Genomic DNA, 23,190 nt, shown 5'->3' on the forward strand with positions numbered 1-23,190 from the left:
AACTAACTGAACATATTGATGAGGTTGTGCTGGAAAAAAGATACCCAACATTGGTCTGGTAAACATTTCTTAATGTAGTATATCAGGGCAAAATTGAAGGTACCCAAGAACGGCCAAAAAAGCTTCGGACCCCGAAGGGTTAAAGTATATTTAGCAACGTTAACTGAAGAAATACACTAAATGTCAGGAAAACTATTTAATGACAACAATGAAGAAGCACTGCAGACATACAAACCGTGTAAGAGAAGGCAGGTAAATAACACAACAGTTATGGTAAAATAACACAACAGTTATGTTAAAATAACACAACAGTTATGTTAAAATAACACAACAGTTATGTTAAAATAACACAACAGTTATGTTAAAATAACACAACAGTTGTGTTAAAATAACACAACAGTTATCCTTAACACAGACAATAACAGTAGAGAACAAACCTGGAAGTGTGAGCTAAAGCTGGTACATTCTACATCACAATTATCTCTAACACAGATACTGTACTGCTCTCAGATCTGCTCTCTACGCGTTGAATAGTTGTGTATTTGAAACGCAGATCAAGACAGCTTACAATGATTTACAATTGTGGTGTGAAAAGTTCGAATGAAACTGAAAAACAAACATAAATAAGTCTACATTAGCATCATAAGTGTATCGACAAATACACCAGGAAGTAGCCAGCGCCACAAAATGCTAAACATGATGCTTATTATGTCGTAAATACGTGTGAATAAAGTTATGGTCGGCACCAGATCATCATGCATGGATCTATTATAATATCTGGATAGGGCGTGGCTCGCTGCAGCATGTCGCAGACTCCCCCAGTGGCCATTTTGTATTGTTTTATTTTGTACATAATATTTGGCCCACGATTTGAAAAAGAGTTTGGTTTGATGGAAACTGTGGCTCATGCAACTTATTCTATATTTTCAAGGCCTGAGGCGAAACTTAACCTCCTTAAACGCTCCACGTGTGTTTGTGTTTAATGGTGAGTCAGTTCAGGTGTAAAGAGAACTACAGAGAACTACAGAGAACTACAGATGACTACAGAGAACTACAGAGAACTACAGAGAACTACAGATGACTACAGAGAACTACAGAGAACTACAGAGAACTACAGAGAACTACAGATGACTACAGAGAACTACAGAGGACTACAGAGGACTACAGAGAACTACAGAGGACTACAGAGAACTACAGAGGACTACAGAGGACTACAGAGGACTACAGAGAACTACAGAGAACTACAGAGAACTACAGATGACTACAGAGAACTACAGATAACTACAGAGAACTACAGAGAACTACAGATGACTACAGAGAACTACAGAGGACTACAGAGGACTACAGAGAACTACAGAGGACTACAGAGAACTACAGATAACTACAGAGAACTACAGAGGACTACAGAGAACTACAGAGGACTACAGAGGACTACAGAGAACTACAGAGAACTACAGATGACTACAGAGAACTACAGAGGACTACAGAGGACTACAGATGACTACAGAGAACTACAGAGAACTACAGAGAACTACAGAGAACTACAGAGGAATACAGAGAACTACAGAGAACTACAGAGGACTACAGAGAACTACAGAGGACTACAGAGGACTACAGAGAACTACAAAGGACTACAGATGATACAGAGAACTACAGAGAACTACAGAGGACTACAGATGACTACAGAGAACTACAGAGAACTACAGAGGACTACAGAGAACTACAGAGGACTACAGAGAACTACAGAGAACTACAGAGAACTACAGAGGACTACAGAGAACTACAGAGAACTACAGAGAACTACAGAGGACTACAGAGAACTACAGAGAACTACAGATGACTACAGAGAACTACAGAGAACTACAGAGAACTACAGATAACTACATATGACTACAGAGAACTACAGAGGACTACAGAGAACTACAGAGGACTACAGAGGACTACAGAGAACTACAGAGGACTACAGAGAACTACAGAGAACTACATAGGACTACAGATGACTACAGCGAACTACAGAGGACTACAGAGAACTACAGAGGACTACAGAGAACTACAGAGAACTACAGAGAACTACAGAGAACTACAGATGACTACAGAGAACTACAGAGAACTACAGAGAACTACATATGACTACAGAGAACTACAGATGACTACAGAGAACTACAGAGGACTAGAGAGAACTACAGAGAACTACAGAGAACTACAGCGAACTACAGAGGACTACAGAGAACTACAGAGAACTACAGAGAACTACAGATGACTACAGATAACTACAGAGAACTACATATGACTACAGAGAACTACAGAGGACTACAGATGACTACAGAGAACTACAGAGGACTACAGAGAACTACAGAGAACTACAGAGGACTACAGAGAACTACAGAGGACTACAGATGACTACAGAGGACTACAGAGAACTACAGAGAACTACAGATGACTACAGAGAACTACAGAGGACTACAGATGACTACAGAGAACTACAGATGACTACAGAGAACTACAGAGAACTACAGAGGACTACAGAGGACTACAGATGACTACAGAGAACTACAGAGGACTACAGATGACTACAGAGAACTACAGAGGACTAGAGAGGACTACAGATGACTACAGAGAACTACAGAGAACTACAGATGACTACAGAGAACTACAGAGGACTACAGATGACTACAGAGAACTACAGATGACTACAGAGAACTACAGAGAACTACAGATGACTACAGAGAACTACAGAGGACTACAGATGACTACAGAGAACTACAGAGAACTACAGAGAACTACAGAGGACTACAGAGGACTACAGATGACTACAGAGAACTACAGAGAACTACAGAGGACTACAGAGAACTACAGAGAACTACAGATGACTACAGAGAACTACAGAGAACTACAGAGAACTACACAGAAGTGGAAATGTTACTTAGTACTTTTAAAAGGTTTTTTTAGATCTTGAGAAGTTTATTTTGTTAATTCAAATACAATATTTAACTATATTTAACAATAGACTAAATGTTTATCTCTGTAGATCAACTCTGAAGTTGTGATGCTCATAAACTGAAGCTCAGAGTTGGTGAAATGACACTTGTTTTTCTAAATACATTTCAGTTTATGAGAACAAACGTGTTTGTAATTTCTTTTAATTGAGCCAGTAATTGCTTGAAAAACAGCGTAGGCTTTATAAAGCTATTTATTTCTTATATTTTGTATTGTTTTATTTTTTACGTTGTGTTCGGCCCGCGACCCAATTGAGTTTGACCCCCCTGGTCTAGACCAATCAGAGCGCGTGTAGGTGACGTGAACGGGCGAGGTGCCGTGGGTGAGCCCAAATGCCTCGAATAACCTACAGGCGTAAAACTATGATCCATGAGTTTAATAACTGAACATATCATCAAACTGATGACCACCACGGGCCTGAGGGCCGTGGGTCTGAGGGCCTCTGAGGGCCTCTGAGGGCCGTGGGTCTGAGGGCCTCTGCGGGCCGTGGGTCTGAGGGCCTCTGAGGGCCTCTGAGGGCCGTGGATCTGAGGGCCGTGGGTCTGAGGGCCGTGTAATAAATGCTATGGAAATGGAATGTTTTGCCAGGTATAAACTAATCGATGTTACGTCCCGTGCTCCACACTCTCTGCTCGCCCGTCCTCAGGTCTTTTACTCGGCTCCCTGAGCTTGGACTATACAGGCCTCTAGTGGCCGGTTGTAAACTCTGCATCCTCACAGTCTGCAAACATATAAACATGATCGATTGACGGACTCAGGCCCGTATCCAACGGCCAGTCTCAGGTTCATAACGTTTGGGCGGGTTCATACTTCCCAACTTATTTACCATCCCGGGGGGAGATAATGCATAAAGAAGCAGAAGATTGTTTTGAGCAGAGGGGGTTGTCTGGGCTGTGACAGCTCTGGATGTGGACTAAAGACAACAGAAAGATGTTACAATGTCTTGGACTCATTTTGGGCCCAAAATCAAGTTATGATTTTGTTCTAATACATTTAGTTGACCAGTACATTCAATATTACCTCCAAGTGCCCATTTTCAGGTTCACTGCTAAAGTTGGTCTTTTCATTTTGTAAATGTCCAGTTACTTCAGTTCAGTCCATTTCATCCATATAATCACCATATAAATGATAAAGGGCTGTGATTTCAGGTACTCTTGAGTCTTGTTTTGTCTTTATATCCAGAAGTTAAAACTGTCTAAATCCAGTTAAATCCCATATTATCTTCACTCTCTGGTGGTGGATGTGATCACTGGTCATTTATCTGTGAATTTAAGTCACAGATAGAGCTCCCATTTATATATATATATAAAAAATACAATATATATCTGAGACAGTTCATAGCCACGCTGTAGATCTAAGGTTTTATTCTACTTTTTCCAGGTTTAATAATTTAGGATCAAACGAGGTGTAACCATGAGAAAAGATAATGCTCTTCTGCACATGTGTGTGGCTCTTAAAAGAGCCGTTGTTGTTGTTGTCGTGTTCAGTCAAGTGTCGTTTAACCTCCGAAGCCGTACAGAGTGCGGCCCTGTCTCTTCAGGGCGTACACCACGTCCATGGCGGTCACGGTCTTCCTCTTGGCGTGCTCGGTGTAGGTGACGGCGTCACGGATCACGTTCTCCAGGAAAACCTTGAGCACTCCGCGGGTCTCCTCGTAGATCAGACCGGAGATACGCTTCACGCCGCCGCGGCGAGCCAGACGGCGGATAGCGGGCTTGGTGATGCCCTGGATGTTGTCACGGAGAACTTTGCGGTGGCGCTTGGCGCCTCCTTTACCGAGTCCTTTTCCTCCTTTGCCGCGTCCACTCATGTTTACTGTTTCTTGGTGGAAGAGTCAGATGTGGCTCTAACGGCCGCTCCAATGGTGTTTATCCTGCTTTTGCGGACGCAGGTGAAGACAGTCTGTGGGCGTGGCCGTTCTTCCACCAATAGGAACGTGCCTCCCAAAGGTCGTTTACGCAGAACAATACTTTTGCTTTTTTTAGTCTTAAAAGAAAAAAACGTACACATTTCTCACGATATTAACAAACTGAAAAACGATGCCCTTTCACTTAAATGAAAATACTGTTCATTCACAGCATACAATTAACTCCACAATAAAGTGCGTAAGTGCTCATCTTTCCACTTTTGAAACATTTCACAAAAATCTAAGTATATACATTATTAATAATATGGGCCTACATTAAATATGCTCATCTACGAGGTTGTAACATTTGTGAATGAATACTTAACATTTCCATTTACAATAGAGTATAACACTCCAGTAACTAACTTTACATATTTAGTTTACTGCTTTATTCAGAGCATGATTCATTTCAAGTCCGTCAAACAATCTTTGAATTTAACCAGACGTTGCAAATTTAGAGCGGTTTAACCAACCTAATTTTACTCTGGGTGGAGACCTCTTATCTAATTATATATATATACATATATAAAAGCAAGTGGTAGACGTTCATCTTTGTCAGATGTGGGTGGCCCTGAGAAGGGCCGTTGTTGAAAGGTTGGAGCACACTGGGGTTTACTTGGAGCTGGTGTACTTGGTCACGGCCTTGGTGCCCTCGGACACGGCGTGCTTGGCCAGCTCTCCGGGCAGCAGGAGGCGCACGGCGGTCTGGATCTCTCTGGAGGTGATGGTGGAGCGCTTGTTGTAGTGCGCCAGGCGGGAGGCCTCTCCGCCGATCCTCTCGAAGATGTCGTTGACGAAAGAGTTCATGATGCCCATGGCCTTGGAGGAGATGCCGGTGTCGGGGTGGACCTGCTTCAGCACCTTGTACACGTAGATGGCGTAGCTCTCCTTCCTGGACTTTCTCCTCTTCTTGCCGCCTTTCCCAGCGGTCTTGGTCACGGCTTTCTTGGAGCCCTTCTTGGGCGCGGCCTTGGCGGGTTCAGGCATCGTGAGCTGTTCTGAGGACAGACGGACGAATGACTTGAGAGCGCGCCGCCCCGCGGTTTAAAGCAAGCCTCATGCAGATGAGCTGTGCTGTTCCTCGAAGCTGATTGGTGGATTATAAGAAGTGGTGTTTTCTCTTTTACAATTCCTCTGGGAAATATTGAAATAAAGAACTAAAGGATTTCTAAAATATCTAAATAAAAAAAAAGAAAAGAAAATCTCAGATGAAACTACTAAATTCAGAACTATCATTTAATAAAACCAAAAGTACACATATTGATAATAATGCTCAATTCTTACTAAATCACAAGAAATAATTACAAGGTAAATTCATAGCTTCAATCCAGTTGTTTGTAAATACAAAATATTATGCATTCCCTTTTTCATATATTTTACATTGTATGTTGCACCTTTGATGCCAAAGCATTTCCCAGTCTGTGAATTCTGTAATTGACCCTAACCCTTTCTTAGTTAGAACACGTGTTTATTTTGTTTTCTGATACAGTAAATGTATTTTCAAAGCAGTTGATCTCATCACTGATGGTACTTTACTGTGTATTAAACAACTCTCACAGAAGTGCTTGTGGGATCTACAAACTTTAACTAATATTATAGTTGTTTTTACTATTGAATAAACACTAAAATCTAAAGTTTAGCCCAATTATCAAAACCTTACAGTCAAGGAGCAAAACTGGGCCTCAGATCTGCACCACTGTAACACAATAAGTCAGTTCACACTTTGTGCAAAACAACACACACAGTGATTTACAACACTGAACACACTTGTATGTATTTAAGACACAGAAGTTTATCAAAATGTCACTTCTTTGCAATGCTAAAGCACTGACTGTCAAATGACCACACCCATGTGCCAAATGACCACACCCATGAGCCAAATGACCACACCCATCTGGTGTGTAACTGGTGTGTAACTGGAGTGTATCTGGTGTGTAACTGGTGTATAACTGGAGTGTATCTGGTGTGTAACTGGTGTGTATCTGGTGTGTAACTGGTGTGTAACTGGAGTGTATCTGGTGTGTAACTGGTGTGTATCTGGAGTGTAACTGGTGTGTATCTGGTGTGTAACTGGTGTGTAACTGGAGTGTATCTGGTGTGTAACTGGTGTGTAACTTGTGTGTATCTGGTGTGTAACTGGTGTGTATCTGGTGTGTAAAAAAATATGGTTTTGATCAATTAGTGAAGAGTTTTTACAAGAGTGGTTCATTTTGCAAAGGAGCTAAGGTGTTTTGCTAATTGGGTTTGTGGTTGTGCTAATTGTGTGTAGGGTTTTGCTAAATGAAACAAAACAATCAAAATTGTGTTTATTTAATCGTAAAAAAATGTAATATATATATATATATATATAAAAATGGGAGCTTTGTCTGTGACTTGAATTCACAGTTAAATGACCGTCAGTGATCAAATCCACCACTAGAGAGCGAAGATAATATGGCATTTAACTGGATTTAGACAAGTTTTAACTTTTGGATAGACAAAGCAAAACAAGACTCAAGAGTACCTGAAATCACAGCATTTTATAATTTATATGGTTTAATTCAATTTGGTTGTTGGAATATTTAACAGGCTTTTAGTTTTGGGATTTGACCAATTCATCACTGTTAGTTTTGACCAGTGAGACGTTTGACAATTATTTTCTTTGCCATGTTTGACATATTCTCACCCATTTATAAGTCACTAAAATGTGGACAAGTTGACCTGCAAACAAGTTTCAGTTAGAAATCAGGCAACAGTTTTGTTTCCTACTCTGGAGTGGGTGGCTCTTAAAAGAGCCGTTGTGTTGTTATCCGGGTCTGGCTTTACTTGGCCTTCTCGGTCTTCTTGGGCAGGAGCACGGCCTGGATGTTGGGCAGCACGCCTCCCTGGGCGATGGTCACTCCTCCCAGCAGCTTGTTCAGCTCCTCGTCGTTGCGGACGGCCAGCTGCAGGTGGCGGGGGATGATCCTGGTCTTCTTGTTGTCTCTGGCGGCGTTACCGGCCAACTCCAGGATCTCAGCGGTCAGGTACTCGAGCACCGCGGCCAGGTAGACGGGAGCTCCGGCTCCGACGCGCTGGGCGTAGTTACCCTTCCTCAGCAGCCTGTGCACACGGCCCACGGGGAACTGCAGCCCGGCTCTGGAGGAGCGGCTCTTTGCCTTTGCTCTGGCTTTACCGGCGCCCTTTCCTCTTCCAGACATGTTTGTAGTATCAGATGATTTCACACGAGGGAGAAACTGTTCTCTGTGGCCGCTCACAGGCGGTATATATAGCAGCAGTGCTGACTTCTGATTGGTCGGCTGAGCGTTAGTTTGATTCTCCAATCAGAGCACGGACATCCTCTCCGCTTTACCAAAGTAACAATACATGAAACAATACATTCAAGTTCACGACTGTACATTTAGGACAAGAGAACTTACAATGGGGAACAACACTGTGGCTATAACACTACTACTAAATTGTAATGTTGATAATTGTATCCTGTAGCAGATTAGAATTGTTTTTCGTTTTGAGTTTATAAAAGTTGTTTTATCATTGTACATTTTTGTTTCATTTATTTTTTACTTTTGTTAAGAATATAAGGTTTTTCTTTTTTTCCTTTTGTAAGGGCTCCTCTATTTGCACATGAATTGCAATTACTGTGAAATGCATGTGCAGTCTATGTGCTGTCGTGACACATATGCATGTGCAATTACTGTCGTGATCACATGCAATGGTATTTATGTATTTATTTATTTGTCTATGGGAGTTTTTATTTATTTATAGGAGATCTTCTACTGAAAGTGTTTTTCAGACTTCCTATAAGTGATCTGTATCTACCAACGTTGCACCAATGAAATTTCCCCATGTGGGACAATAAAGGAATATCTTAACTATTAAAAGTGTAAGTTATCTGATGTCTCACTTCTGTACCTATGTTGTAACACTGACATTTCCCCACTGTGTGGATTATTAAAGGTTTATCTTAATCTTATGTTCGTGAATTCAGTTCATTGGCAATGGCAAAAAAAAAAAATGTCTTATAAATATATGATATAACATACGTGTTAGGCTGAATTAACTTTAGGAAGTATTAGAAAAAAAACTTCTTATAGAACAAAACTCCTCTCATATCTTAATAGGGAATGGAGGAAAACCATAAATAAAAGTAAAGTAAAACTAGCTAGAATAAGACTAAATACTAATACAGTTACGTACACTCTTATTTACATCAGTTATAGGCACATGAACTTGGCCTTAATTGCTTGAGAGTATAATTGCACATGAACATGACAGTTTCACATAATTGAGTTGGTATTTAATATGTTTTTTAAAGGTGGCCCTATTTAGGATTCCAAGCAATGTTCTGGTCAAGTGTGGCTCTTAGAATGTGTTGGTGGCTCTTAAAAGAGCCGTTGCTTTGGGTTCACTCGGGGTCAGTTTAAGCCCTCTCTCCGCGGATGCGTCGGGCCAGCTGGATGTCCTTGGGCATGATGGTCACTCTCTTGGCGTGGATGGCGCACAGGTTGGTGTCCTCGAACAGACCCACCAGGTAGGCCTCGCTGGCCTCCTGCAGAGCCATGACGGCAGAGCTCTGGAAGCGCAGGTCGGTCTTGAAGTCCTGGGCGATCTCCCTGACGAGGCGCTGGAAGGGCAGCTTGCGGATGAGCAGCTCGGTGGACTTCTGGTAGCGGCGGATCTCCCTCAGGGCCACGGTGCCGGGCCTGTAACGGTGAGGCTTCTTGACGCCGCCGGTGGCCGGGGCGCTCTTGCGGGCCGCCTTGGTGGCGAGCTGCTTCCTGGGAGCCTTTCCTCCGGTGGATTTACGCGCTGTCTGCTTCGTTCTGGCCATTTTCTCTGCTCTTGGGTCAGTGTCAAACCTGAAACTCTTTGCTCTCTCAGCCAGCGGCAGCGGGCTTTATACAACCAGGGCGAAGCCGATTGGCTGAGCTGGGCTCGCGCTCTGAATTCAAACATTAACCACGCCTCTGTCCCACGCGCCCCGTGTTCTGTCCCTTTCATTCTATAACTTCATAAATAACGTGATCAGATTTTAGTTTGAGTTTCTTCAAGGCTTTTGAAACTGTAACAGTTCATTTTGAGTTGTCCTCATCAAACATATTAAACACTTTGTTCGTCAAAAACGTCACAATGCGTCCATGTTTCAGGATCACATAGAATAATAAATTGTAGTGATATAAGATCACAAGCCTTTATTTGTCCCACAATGTGGAAATTCCACTGTTGCAACACAAAGTAGGTACAGAAGTGAAAAATAACGGATGAAAACAACTCGAAAAGCTCTTATAAAAAAAGCTCTTATACTATATAATAACAATAGTGACACTCTTATTTACAGCTGTTTCATGGACAGAGAATATTGAAAACATAATAATAAAAAATACAAAATATATACTATTTTTATAAATGTATAAAAACGTGAAACTGATGAAATAAAGCAAGACAACGTGCCTATTGCACTGCCTTGTAAAGTACTATAGTATTGTATTATAATTCTGTTCTTCTGTGGGTGAGTCTCACAGAAGAACCGTTTTGTGTCAATGTTGTGCTATTTACGTTCACAGAAATGACCAGCACAATCAAAAAGGAGCAGAGAAGAAAACAAATATATAAAAACAACAACAAAACAAGATGGTTTTGAACACATTTTGTTTAAGACAACTTGTTTAACGTTTCTCATTTACGACATGCCACACTTCAATGGTTCAGTCATTTTTTTTCCCTTTTCAAATTAATATGATTTTGTTGTTGCTTTAAACTGATAAATATAGAGAGCTTAGGTGATGTTTTTGAGTGACAATCCAATGAGTCCCAAAGTTTTACCCGAGCCACAGATATTGTCATTGTGGCGCCCCCTGCAATCCCTGTAATTGTCTTCAATGAATATGGTCTATGGTTTGGAAGTTCTTTTTGAGGTCGATATAAAGTGCTAGAGCGCTGTTTATTTTCAATTGCTGTGGTGATATGTTCTGTTTTCTGTGGAAGTGCTAAAGATGTAGGTCGTTCTTTCCTGAAACCAAACTGACTCTCCCAGTAATAAACATAATGTGTTTCATGATTACTGTGATTGTGATTCTGCAACATTGATATTCAAGGGAAGAGCTGCTCTTTAGAGAGAGTGGTGGCTCTTAAAAGAGCCTTTTGAGGGTCGTGGTGGTCGCTGTGACTTTACTTCTTGGCCTTCCTTGCCGGGGCCTTCTTTGCGGGGGCCTTCTTCGCGGGGCTCTTCTTCACTGCCTTGGCGGCCTTCTTGGGCGCAGCTTTCTTGGGGCTCTTGGCGGGCTTCTTGGCTGCCACTTTCTTGGGGCTCTTGGCGGGCTTCTTCGCCGCTTTCTTGGCCGGGGACTTGGCCTTCTTGGCGGGCGCCTTCTTCACCACCTTCTTCTTGGGGGAAGCTGCCTTCTTCACCGCCGCCGCGGGCTTCTTGGCTTTAACGGGGCTCTTCTTCTTCGCTGCGGTCTTGGGCTTGGCCTCCTTCGTGGCCAGTTTGAAGGAGCCGGAGGCCCCCGTGCCCTTGGTCTGGCTCACGGTGCCTGAGGCCACCATCTTCTTCAGAGTGGTGTTGATGCGCTTGTTGGCTTTCGCCACATCGACGCCCTTTGCCGCCAGCGCCTTCTTCACCGCGGCCACGGAAGTGCCCTTGCGCTCCTTGGACTCGGCGATGGCGTCGGTGATCAGCTTCGTGAGGCTGGGGCCCGCGTCCTTCTTCTTGGCCGCGGCCTTCTTCTTGGGGGCCTTGGCTTTGGCCGGAGCCGGGGCTGCTGTGGGAGCGGTCTCTGCCATGATTCGTGTCGGTTAGATCTGTGTCTGGAGCCGGGGCGCGCGCGGAGGATCCTTATAACGGACATGAGAACCGTAGAGACTCAACCCTCTCTGCTGAGCGGCGCCGGCTCCGCTTTGTGTTTTCTCTTCGCAGTTTAGAGTTAAAAATACAGTAACGTGACTAATTTTTTGCAAACTATTTGACACGAATCTTTAGAACAAAGTCACATCTAGTTGTCTAATGCAGTCATAGACTGACAGAGTCTTGTGTTTTTAAGAACGAGCCATCAAACCCTGGCCATGTCCACACCAGCGAGACACTCGGCATCGACTTTTTCCTACATTTAGCTTTAAAGTGGACTAAACTTTGATACATAAGAAACTATTTGTATTTAGACAAACAAAAGAGATGTCAAGGAGTAAACACACAAACTAAACTTGTAGTGTGGCTTCAGTGTTTAGTTGTAATTAACTGAGTTTGTGGCGGTAGTAAACACAAAGCTGAGGAGCCTTTCTGTGTCAGTCTGCGCTGGGGCAATGGTATAATTCTGTTCATGTACATAACTATATGTGTTTACACGAGTGTGATGTGTGGAAACTGTGTGGAGAAAGGTTTTGGAACAAATTAAGGAATATCAGAAATCAACATGTACATTTCAAACCATGGCGACTTGGTTAATTGCTGAATTTGTGTTAGAAGGATATAATGTATTTGATGTACACAGGCATTGTAAGTACAAGCACAATATTGTAGGTAAATCACTGATGGCTCAGTTATACATTAAGTAATGGAACGTTTGCCTTAAAAACAGATGACAGTCAAAGTATACGTCCATGCCCGGGCACATTTTATACATGAGTTACCAACGGTGCATGACAAATTAAGTATTAAGATGTAAAGTGAGATCTTCAGTTTTGGATTAAAACCCAAACCAACACAAATAAGTGGAGATTGTGCTATAATATAATAGGATCATATATTTTACAAACAGTTATGATACGACCATAAGTGATCATATGTTAATGATCATTTCCTGGTGTCAAATTGTCAAAATAAAAAAAAACAAAAAGTGTTAAAAATATATACCGCTCCATTGTCTAAGGACAGCTGTAACAATCGAGGCCTTTTAAACAGAAGTATTAAATATTGATTGAAGGTGTTTTTGATGATGATCCAAATGAAGCCAACGTGGCTTTTATAATTGTCCAATTCTGGTTTATCATCAAAAAGACAAAGGCATAAGAAAAACTTAGATGACGCTTGAAAGTGAATATAAACTTTAAAAAACTAAGTTCCTCAATATTAAAAAAAGCAGCAACAACTTTATGTGTTCACTGCCATCAGCCTAAGGTCAGGAAACGTATTTAGACGCTTGATTACGTTTGTAGCTCCTCAGAAACAACGCTGCACATGGATCTCGAGATATTTATTAGCCTTTTTGATAGTAAAACGCCGTGAAAATTACAGACAGAACAAAAACAGTACATTTAGACACTCCCCATAATCATTGTTAAACACAGTATAATACAAACAGCTCAGGTCTTTTACGTGCTGGTACCATATAAGTGCATTTCATGCTGTTTATGACTTGATATAGTTAACATGACACAAATTCGCAATCACATCATTTTTTCATACAAAAGGTTCCTTGATCATTGGGCTGGGCTATTGCTTGTGCTGCCTTCAGCGTGGCACTGGTTCTGCCTTTCCTGCATGTGCGTGATAATCAATCCCATCTATGAAACAAAAATGCATTAACTATTTACTGACAGTTACAACGTTTATAGATGAATTTTTCAGCACCATAAATTGCCTCTATTATTAGTTTGTATAGCATTTCAAAAGTTAAGCCTCTGTAAATCCAGTTTATGTTAATGAGTAAAATCACCATATATAAGTTTGTCCCTGCCCACCATCTTTTTCCAGAGTTTGAGGTTCCCCACCCAAGGAGTTCTTAAAGTTTCATGTCTAAATTAATTAATGTAGAAAAATATTCAGTTGTAGTCATCTAGACTCGGATGAGTCGAAACGTATCAGAGTCAGAACTACAATGGAACACTCCTGGACGAATGAGGGACACACCCACATGTTTCTGATTTTGATGAAATGTACAGCCACATTTTGCTTGTTTTGGCAGAGGACGGATTGAACATAACAAATTAGTTTTGAAAACAAAAATAAAATATAATTATTCTTAATTGCAAATTTATTTGTCCGTTTTCCCATTTATTAAATAATTTTGTATCGTGTCATTTACAGTTCCTGAGGTCTTTGTTTTCCTCTGATCCAGACGCTTCAGTTTTGAATTTAAGCATTTTCATAACTAAACTGCAGATAAGCAACAATATTCATATTATAGACTTGTTGGAGGTAATGCAATATTTTACTTAAGACATTAAATTTATAAAGAATTATATACTATGTTTCCCCTGTAAAGCAGGATTAGTGTCTCATTCGGACCAGAAGGTTTCTCTTCATGTTCTGTGTGTGGCTCTTAGATCCATTAATAAGCAGAAGATTTAAGATGAGATAAGATATTCCGTTATTGTCCCACATGGGGAAATTTCATTGATGCAACGCAGGAAGAAACAGAGGAAGAGAACAGATCACTTATAGGAAGTTTGAAAAGCACTGAAAAAATAAAGATAAAAATAAATACCATTGCATTTGATGTTAGAGAACTGAGATGACTTTGTAAAGTTTACCTTCATCATACACAAGATGGCGACATCAACCAGATCGTCTGCTGACGGTTTTAGTGAATTCAGTAAAGTAGCTTTGTTAAGCACAAAACACTCAGTTTTTGTCAAGTGAGAAACGACTCGCGCGTGATTTAGAGAATGGTTTAATGACACGATTATTTCTAGATTTGCTTTTAAGAGATTCGGTTACATTGATGTGACAATTCTGCGGGTGGAAACGCGAAAGTCTAGAAGTTGCTCTTCTGCACATGTGTGTGGCTCTTAAAAGAGCCGTTGTTGCTGTTGTTGTCGTGTTCAGTCAAGTGTCGTTTAACCTCCGAAGCCGTACAGAGTGCGGCCCTGTCTCTTCAGGGCGTACACCACGTCCATGGCGGTCACGGTCTTCCTCTTGGCGTGCTCGGTGTAGGTGACGGCGTCACGGATCACGTTCTCCAGGAAAACCTTGAGCACTCCGCGGGTCTCCTCGTAGATCAGACCGGAGATACGCTTCACGCCGCCGCGGCGAGCCAGACGGCGGATAGCGGGCTTGGTGATGCCCTGGATGTTGTCACGGAGAACTTTGCGGTGGCGCTTGGCGCCTCCTTTACCGAGTCCTTTTCCTCCTTTGCGTTTTTAAACAACTTTATTAAAGTTTCACATGTTTACATAAATTTACAGTGTATACAAAATTTCAGAAGTACATATCTATATACAAATACAATTATAAATTCAAGATGTCCCAGGAAAAGGACGTGTTGAGTGTCCTTCGTCTCTTGAGTTCAGTGATTATCTGTCTGAATACAGTTGAACTGTTAATAAAAGTTTGTTGAAAGATACACTTTGTCCGTGTTTTCCATATCTGAATTGTACAGATGGAGATGATGAGCTGAAAAAGTTCTGTTCGCTTTGGGGTGAAGGATTCCTGTAAGTGAGCGTACACCACGGAGCAGTAATTCAAGTGGAAATTGAGTCCTATTGTTTTTAGACGGTCCCATATTTCCTTAGTTCTATAACAGTCCATGAGAAGGTGCTCCAGAGTCTCTTCCTCTTCACAATTGGGCATGGGACATAATTTAGTTGTCACATAACAGCTCCACGACACAACAGCTCGCACAGGGAGTCTGTTCACTGCCATTAGCCACCTTTTGTCTCTGATGCTTTGATCAGAGCATTTATTTAGTCGTTTTATTACATTTATAGATTGATTTTCGGTTAATTGTTTAAAAATCAGCATGTCCCCAAAAAGTGTTTCTATTATTAAATTGTACAGCATTTTAGAAGTTAATCCATTAAAATCCAGTTTATGTTTGTCAGTAAAATCACCGTATAGAAGTTTGTAAACGGGGCCTTTACGTGCCCTCCCAATCCGCCTTTTCCACAGTTTGAGGTCCCCCACCCAAGGAGCCCCTCGGGCAATGGCCAGAGAAGTGTTTTTTATGAAGGTTATTGTAAATTTAACTTCCAAATTAGTTGCTCCTAAACCGCCGATACTTTTATCTTTAAATAATAAATGTCGTTTTGTCACTTCACGAGTCGTGCCCCAGATGAAGTTTACACACAGTTTAGTTAGATGTTGTACAGTTTGTTTTGGAGGAGGAAAGATTGTACCTAGGAATATTAGTTTTGAGAGAATAAACATTTTAATTATATTTATTCTTAGTTGGTAAGTCGTCTTTTTGTTTTCCCATTTTTTAAATTCTTCTTTCGTTTGATCAGTTTTTAGTTTCCAGTTTCTGTCAGAGCTGTTGTTGCATATGATTAGTCCTAATACTCTGATTTCTTCTTGAGGGTTTATGTTTATAATGACTTTTCTGTTTTCCTCTCCGATCCAGACGGCTTCAGTTTTATTGAGATTTAGTTTCGCGCCTGAAGCATTTTCATAGATTTTAAGAATTGAGTTTAAGTGTTCTACTTCCGTTTGGTTTTGAATAATCACAGTGATGTCATCTGCATAGGCCATGGCTTTAACTTTAAACGAGTCATGAAGATCTATTCCTTCGATATTTGTACATTTATTGATAGTGGATATTAGTGGATTAATGGCTATAATGTAAAGTGCTGCACTCAGAGGACATCCCTGTTTTACCCCACGACACACATTGAACGATTTAGTTAAAACACCATTTACGTTAATACATACAATGGATTTAAAGTACAAACATTTGATCATATTAATAAATTCTGTGGGAAAACCATATCTAGACAATACGTTCCATAAATATTCCTGTGACACAAAATCAAAGGCTTTTTTTTGGTCTAGGCCTAAAACATAAAAATTCTGGTCTTCCTTATTTAAATTCAAAACTTCTCTTAAAGTGCATAGATTGTCCCACATGACTCGCCCTTTAATCGCACACGTTTGTTCCTTTTCAATTATTTCTTCGAGTACATCGTTCATTCTCGTTACAATAATTTTTGCCAGTATTTTATAATCAGTATTCATAATTGTTAAGTGCCTGTAGTTACTGATATCACATTTATCTCCTTTTTTATACAATAAATTCATGACCCCTTCGTAGAGAGTGTCCCCCAAACAGCCCCGGGACAGACCCTCATTATACACACGAGTTAAAAGTTCACTTATATCATTTACAAATAATTGATAAAATTCGGAGGAAAGTCCATCTGGACCAGGACATTTTCCTCGATTTAGTTGTAAAATTGCCTGTTTGACTTCTGACTCTTGTATTTCTTGAGTGAGCGGGTTGAAGTCCAGGTGGCTGTACGTGGGGACGTCTCTTAATATTGTTTGAACATCGAAATCATTTGGGTTTATTCTTTTGTAGTTTTCTGCACATATTAGTTTTATTGTTTCACGTTTTTCTTTCTCTTCTGAAATAATGGAGCCATTTGGGGCTTGGACAGAAGCAATAAATTTATCTTTTAATTCTTTGGTGTAATTTAAAACAGCTTGATCAATATTTCCGTTATTGTCAATATTTGTTGTTTTAGTTATGTTAAATAATAATTCAGAATTAATATGTTTAATATGAGATTTTATTTCTTTGATCTTAGTTATATCATCATCATTATTATCAGGATTGTGTTTCAGATTTATGTACTCAGTAATTAAATTATCATAATATGCATTTTTTATTTTGTTTAATTCTTTACTTTGATTTTTAAGAAAACGTTTAATCTTGATTTAAACATTTCCCAGAGAGAGATGTAGGAGTTGGTTAAACATTTTAAAGAGATTATTCTATGGATTTCTAGTTTTATTTCATTTATTGCATGTACATTTTGAAAACATTGATTATTAACTTTCCAGTATCCTTTCTGTTCAGACGGGCCGTGAGTGAGTGACGTCTGGACGATCAAGTGGTCAGAGAATTCAGTTAATATTGTTTTGTAGTTAAAAGCTTTAATATTTGAAGAAGTATGAATACGATCAATTCGAGTTTTGGTTTTGGTGTCGAAACGTGTAAAAATCAATATTATTGGGGTACAGTGCTCTGTAAACATCAATTAAATCTTCAGTGACATCTTTTAAAAGTTTTCCCTCTTTGGTCATTTGTGTTGGAGTGTTTGCTATTCTGTCTTTCACGTCTGTCACAGTATTAAAATCACCACATAAAATTACATTATAACTAACAAGTAAACATTCTTTTAACTTCCGGAATAATGTACATTTGCTATTTCTTGCCTGTGCAGTGTAAACATTGATAATTCTATATTTGTTATTTCTATAAAAACAGTCTACCAACAGGAGCCTTCCAGGCATTAGGACCCTTTGTTTTATCATTTCAACGTCATCATTTTTAAAAAATATCCCAACACCATCAGCACTTTCCTCCCCAATGGACACAACAGATTTCCCTTTTTTCCAAAGATTATTGACATCTTCCACGTCATTTGGAGTTTTTAGGCGCAACTCTTGTAAACACAATACATCATAGTTTGTTTTTAACAGGAAGTCTATTTTAGGTTGTCTGTATTTGGTCGACTGGATCCCTCTCAGGTTCCATGTGGCCTCTGAGGCGGAGCTGATCTCAGAGCTCGGGCTCTCACTCGCACTCTCGTATTGCTGCTCATGATCACTTTCAGAAATACTTAGTGAAGACTCCTCACCTTCACCCTGGGGGTCGTGGGAGTCGTCTGAGGATGGTAACGGGGGCATATTTGAGTGCGTAGAGTCGGAGTCATCAATTATTAGTGGTTCAGAGTGTAAATCCTGCTCCGGACAGTTGGAGGGCGGGTCAGGAGGCCGGCTTGGAGATGGTTGTATTTACGTTGGCTCCAGGAGGGAGCTTAGTAGAAGCGGGTCGGGAGCTGGTCTCCGGCGGCTTGGTTTTACCAGGCTGCGCACCGATCACAGGCGGCGGTTTTTTAGGCCGGGCACTGCGTTCAGGCGAATTCACGGTGCCACTGGTCGCAGTCGGCGGCTGTTCGGACCGGTTACTGCGCACAGTGGAGGCGCCTCGAGAGAGCCCTGGCTGGCGCTGCACCTCCGAGCCTCTAGAGGGCGGCAGAGGCGGGCGGGGGTCAGGGTGCTCAGATGTGGAGCTGGGCTTAGGTCTGGGTTGTTTGCTGTGGAGTGGCTTTGTAACAGGCTGCTCTGTGGTCAGATTGGATGGCTGGACTGTTGCGGCTTGTGCATAAGACATCCGGGTGTTATCAGTGTCTGCTTGTGTATTTGTGGACGGTGCTCTGGACTTATTGTAGTGTGAGCTGGGGCAGGTGAAATATGTGTGACCATGTTCCCCACACAGGGAGCACAGAGCTTCAGACTCACAGTCCTTGGCCTTGTGTCCATTATTCCCACATCTCCAGCACTTCACCAGTGGACATTGTCTCACCTGATGGTCGAGGGACTGACAGATGAAGCAGGAGTTGATCTGTCCGGGGTAGATGATGCGGCCGTTGTAGGGACCGAGTGAGATGGAGTTAGGAATATTAACATACTGTCCATTAGTCTTTCAACAGTTTAACTTTATATTTACGTATTCCGTAACATATGCCAAATTTATCCACAGAATTTTGGGCGCACCCAGAACTGTCCAGGGTTCTGACTGAACATTTCCTCCTTTGCCGCGTCCACTCATGTTTACTGTTTCGTAGTAGAAGAGTCGGATGTGGCACCAGTGGCCGCTCTATGGGATTTAAACTGCTTTTCCGAACGTAGGTGAAGACAGTCTGTGGCGGGGCAGTTCTTCCACCAATAGGAACGGGCGAAGGGGAGATGTCCCGGAACAAACAATACTTTTGCTTTTTTCGACAATGCACTGTTCACAGCATAAATTAACTTCACATTAATATTAATATGCTGAACTGTGTTACCGGCCTGGCTGACCCTTTAAGAGAGAGCGGGGCATTGTGGGTAACCGGAAGTGTGCTGTTGTTTTTGGTCGTGTTTTTCGGCGCGCGTATTACTATCACAGTGTACGCCTCATTATAAACGTGTTACCTAATTTCCATATGAACTGCTGCAGCGCTTTTGTTATTTTTCGACCAATCAGCTGCACAAAGCGATACACATGGCTACTTATTCTGGCTCACGCTCTGGCTTTAGCACTACTATAGAAGCATTGAACCGAGATGGATCAAGCAAGCTGTATTGCAGAGGAGCTCAAACGTGGTTCTCACAGCACAACTCTGTGGGAGTACTTCTGCGACAAGCCGGATGCTTCAGGTTATCCAGATGGTAATCTAACTTCTGAATCTGAAGATGAGTGCACGGATGATGAGAGCGATTTCATCAAACTGGAGAACATCCCTAATCTACAGCTGACCTTAGACGACGACGAAGACGAGGAAGAAACTTTCGGCCTCGCAGCAGAGGCGCTGGAGCGTGACATATCAGACGCTATCTCTACTGTAACATTTGAAGGGGAGAAAGACGAAATGGAGAAAATCCGTAACTTTGACTGCAAATGCTACGCAAGAAGAAAGGAGGAGTCTCTCCTCGGGAGACATTCGTGTAGCGACAGACTTTCCCCAGAGCTTATGTACAACCTAAGGAGTGATTCTTTAGCAGCCGCAAAAGAGTGGCAGGACATGCGAATCATTGGACATCTTGAGGCAAACAGACGTACAGTAGCTACTTCGGAGATGACCACATCCACCAACAAGCCTCAGGTGAAAAGAAAGTGCCCCCGGACCACGTATTTCATCGGAGGCAATGAAGTCTGCAGAAATACTTTCCTGTTCCTCATGGCGTAAGTAGTCATAAGATACATTGCAATCCCTGCTACATGCTAAAATGATATGCACATCTAAACTATGCTGTTGGCATGACTCATTATGTGAAACTTCTTTGTTTTCCTTTTCAGAATTGGCAAAGACACCCTGACTGATATAACTAAACACTATGAGGACAATGGGGCGAGACCACGGTTTTTGAGGAAGAAGCGCTCTCAGCCACATAAAGCCAGGTTCATCAGCCGCAAAGTAATCCACACAGTTGTGGATTTCATCAAAAACTATGCAGAAGTCCATTCCATCATGTTGCCGGGCCGACATCCGGGCCATAAGGACTGGCATGTGAAGTTGCTCCCAACCCATGTGACTAAGGCCTCAGTTTGGCGTCTCTACATGAAGTCTGCTAAGGAGCTTGGTAAGTGTAAAACATTATTTCAGTGATTTTCATGAGTTAATGATTAGCAATTACAGTTTAATTAACCATAAGCAACATCTGTTTTTCAGGTGAGCCTGTAGTTTGTAAATCAAGCTTCAGATCACTGTGGAACCAGCTTCTCCCACACATCAGAAGCTGCAGGCCACGTGCAGATCTCTGTTGGCGGTGTCAGAGCAACAACGAGCAGCTGATACAAAGTGCAAACTTTCCAGATGAAAGAAAATCTGAAGTGGTCCAGAAGCAAGTGCATCATCTTGCCCTTGTGCAAAATGAGAGGACTTTCTACAACTCTTTGATTGCTGCCTGCAGACAGACAACAGAATCTAATGTGCTGTCTTTCGGACCCTCACCGCCAGCAAGCAAAGACATCAGGATGCATTACAGCTTCGACTTTGCACAGCAGGTACTATTTATCACACATCATTTACTTCACTTTATTAAATGTCCCCTAGAAGGGTGATTTTGTCACTGTACAATAAAAGTGCTCAGAGAATAAGTCGCAGAATAATAGTGCAAATGCAGAATCACAACTATATTAGACAGTTACTGTATGAATAAACACAAATGTCTTAATCAAATGTCACATGTCTTAATCTAATCTCTCTCTGTCTTCTACAGATGCACTTTCCCTCAAACCCTCTGCAGCCGGGGCCAATGTATTTCCTGTCTCCACGACAATGTGGCCTTTTTGGTGTCTCCTGTGAAGGGATGCAGAAGCAGGTCAATTTCCTGATCGATGAAGGCATGTCGTCAAGTAAGGGAAGCAATGAAGTCATAAGCTACATGCATCATTTCTTCAACAACTTTGGTGTTGGAGAAAAATACGTGGATCTTCATTGTGACAACTGCAGTGGCCAAAACAAAAACAGTTTCATGTTGTGGTATGCTGCCTGGCGTGTTGGACACAAGCTTCACCACACAATGGACATCCACTTCCCCATTGCTGGACACACCAAATTCTCCCCTGATTGTGGCTTTGGACTTATCAAGCGAGCATACATGAAGACCAGGGTCGACACTCTGGAAGACATCGCTCAGGTTAGTTTATATTATTTGACTACTATAATGTGTAAACATTAGCCTGGCAAAACTTATTTTTCTTCTGTTCTCATTTTTTTTACATTTGTCGCTCTTGTCATCAGGTAGTGGAAAACAGCTCTCCTGAGTCTCACCTCAATATCCCACAGCTTGTTGGAACGGCGGATGGCAAAGTGTTTGTCAAGAACTTGGACTGGCAGAAGCATCTGAGTCCCTTCTTCAGACGGCTTCCAAAGATCAAGAGTTATCAGCACTTCAGGTGTTTATATTGAAACTCTCATATTGTGTTCATATAAAATTAATTGGTTAATGATGGTGTTTTATGATAAATAGTTTGCTATTTCTTAAATGTCCTGTTAATTGTTTACAGCTTTGATGCCGAGAGACCAGGTGTGGTGCTTGCAAAAAGTCACTGTGAAGCAGAACCTGTGGAATTTCAGCTACTGCGCAATTCAGCTGATCTGCCTCCGGTTGACTGTCTTCCTGTCCTGGTCCCACCTGGACTGAACTTTGACAGGCAGACCTATCTGCATGAAAAAATCAGGCCTTTCTGTGCTGACCAGGCTAAAGACATCACATGCCCAGCTCCAAGAGTCACTACAGAGAAGAATATGCGGAAGAGGATGCGGATGTGATCTCTGATGTAATTGGACTCTCCTTCACAACCTCTTGCTTGCTATGTTAGCCCTTATGCACAGCCTCTCCCTCCAACAGCCTGGACTAAATTCACTTTACTCTAGTTCTGACTTATTGTGTTGCCTCCAAAGTCTACTGACTTAAAACTGCACTGTGTATTAATGCATGTTATTCAATCAAAGCATTTCCATTTTAATAAAGTACCTTGTAATTCTGATTCAAGTCCTAATGAAAATAACACTACATCAATATTAACAACACTACAATTCTTGAGTCTTCAGTGACACCTGTAGAGGGAAGAACTACAGATACCAGATGTCAGTGTGACTAATGACAGTAGTCACAGTTTACACTGACTAACTGTTCAAACCTATAATGTACTCACGGTCTTCAGAGGTGGAACAGACTTCTCTGGCCACTAGGAGTTTGAGTCTTTGGTAGTGACTGTGCTTGGATGAATGCCTCTGTATTTGTACTTTATCACCCAGAGAATCACTGGCTCTATCACTGCTGCCCTGGTTCTTTCACCTGCACAGAGCCTTTTGCTTGGAACATGTTGCAGAAAAACTGAACATGGACAGTATTCCTGTCCATTAGAGACGGCCTCGATCAT

General features: G+C 41.6%; 6 protein-coding genes across 6 annotated transcripts; 1 reads left to right on the top strand and 5 right to left on the bottom strand.

Moving 5' to 3' along the window:
* Positions 1-4,478: 4,478 nt before the first annotated feature.
* On the bottom strand, positions 4,479-4,811 carry LOC140376911 (histone H4). Its single transcript, XM_072462167.1, has one exon. It carries the CDS (start codon positions 4,805-4,807, stop codon positions 4,496-4,498), a length of 312 nt encoding a protein of 103 aa, XP_072318268.1. The 5' UTR covers positions 4,808-4,811; the 3' UTR covers positions 4,479-4,495.
* Positions 4,812-5,446: 635 nt separating this feature from the next.
* On the bottom strand, positions 5,447-5,906 carry LOC140376916 (histone H2B 1/2). Its single transcript, XM_072462172.1, has one exon. It carries the CDS (start codon positions 5,888-5,890, stop codon positions 5,516-5,518), a length of 375 nt encoding a protein of 124 aa, XP_072318273.1. The 5' UTR covers positions 5,891-5,906; the 3' UTR covers positions 5,447-5,515.
* A 1,751-nt stretch (positions 5,907-7,657) lies between these two features.
* LOC140376909 (histone H2A-like) lies at positions 7,658-8,113 on the bottom strand. The gene has a single exon (XM_072462165.1). It carries the CDS (start codon positions 8,080-8,082, stop codon positions 7,705-7,707), a length of 378 nt encoding a protein of 125 aa, XP_072318266.1. The 5' UTR covers positions 8,083-8,113; the 3' UTR covers positions 7,658-7,704.
* Positions 8,114-9,286: 1,173 nt separating this feature from the next.
* Positions 9,287-9,734, bottom strand: LOC140376910 (histone H3). The gene has a single exon (XM_072462166.1). The coding sequence runs from the start codon at positions 9,711-9,713 to the stop codon at positions 9,303-9,305; it is 411 nt and encodes a 136-aa protein (XP_072318267.1). The 5' UTR covers positions 9,714-9,734; the 3' UTR covers positions 9,287-9,302.
* A 1,301-nt stretch (positions 9,735-11,035) lies between these two features.
* Positions 11,036-11,665, bottom strand: LOC140376914 (histone H1.03-like). Its single transcript, XM_072462170.1, has one exon. It carries the CDS (start codon positions 11,663-11,665, stop codon positions 11,051-11,053), a length of 615 nt encoding a protein of 204 aa, XP_072318271.1. The 3' UTR covers positions 11,036-11,050.
* Positions 11,666-19,669: 8,004 nt separating this feature from the next.
* LOC140376912 (uncharacterized) lies at positions 19,670-22,808 on the top strand. Its single transcript, XM_072462168.1, has 6 exons — positions 19,670-20,484; positions 20,599-20,882; positions 20,972-21,306; positions 21,522-21,941; positions 22,046-22,200; positions 22,312-22,808. The coding sequence occupies exons 1-6, from the start codon at positions 19,865-19,867 to the stop codon at positions 22,574-22,576; spliced, it is 2,079 nt and encodes a 692-aa protein (XP_072318269.1). The 5' UTR covers positions 19,670-19,864; the 3' UTR covers positions 22,577-22,808.
* Positions 22,809-23,190: the final 382 nt, after the last annotated feature.

This window comes from Eucyclogobius newberryi, unplaced genomic scaffold, assembly GCF_026437365.1.
Source record: "Eucyclogobius newberryi isolate DKJ021-1_F unplaced genomic scaffold, fEucNew1.0.hap1 SCAF_383, whole genome shotgun sequence".
In the NCBI taxonomy this organism is placed as follows: Eukaryota; Metazoa; Chordata; class Actinopteri; order Gobiiformes; family Gobiidae; genus Eucyclogobius; species Eucyclogobius newberryi.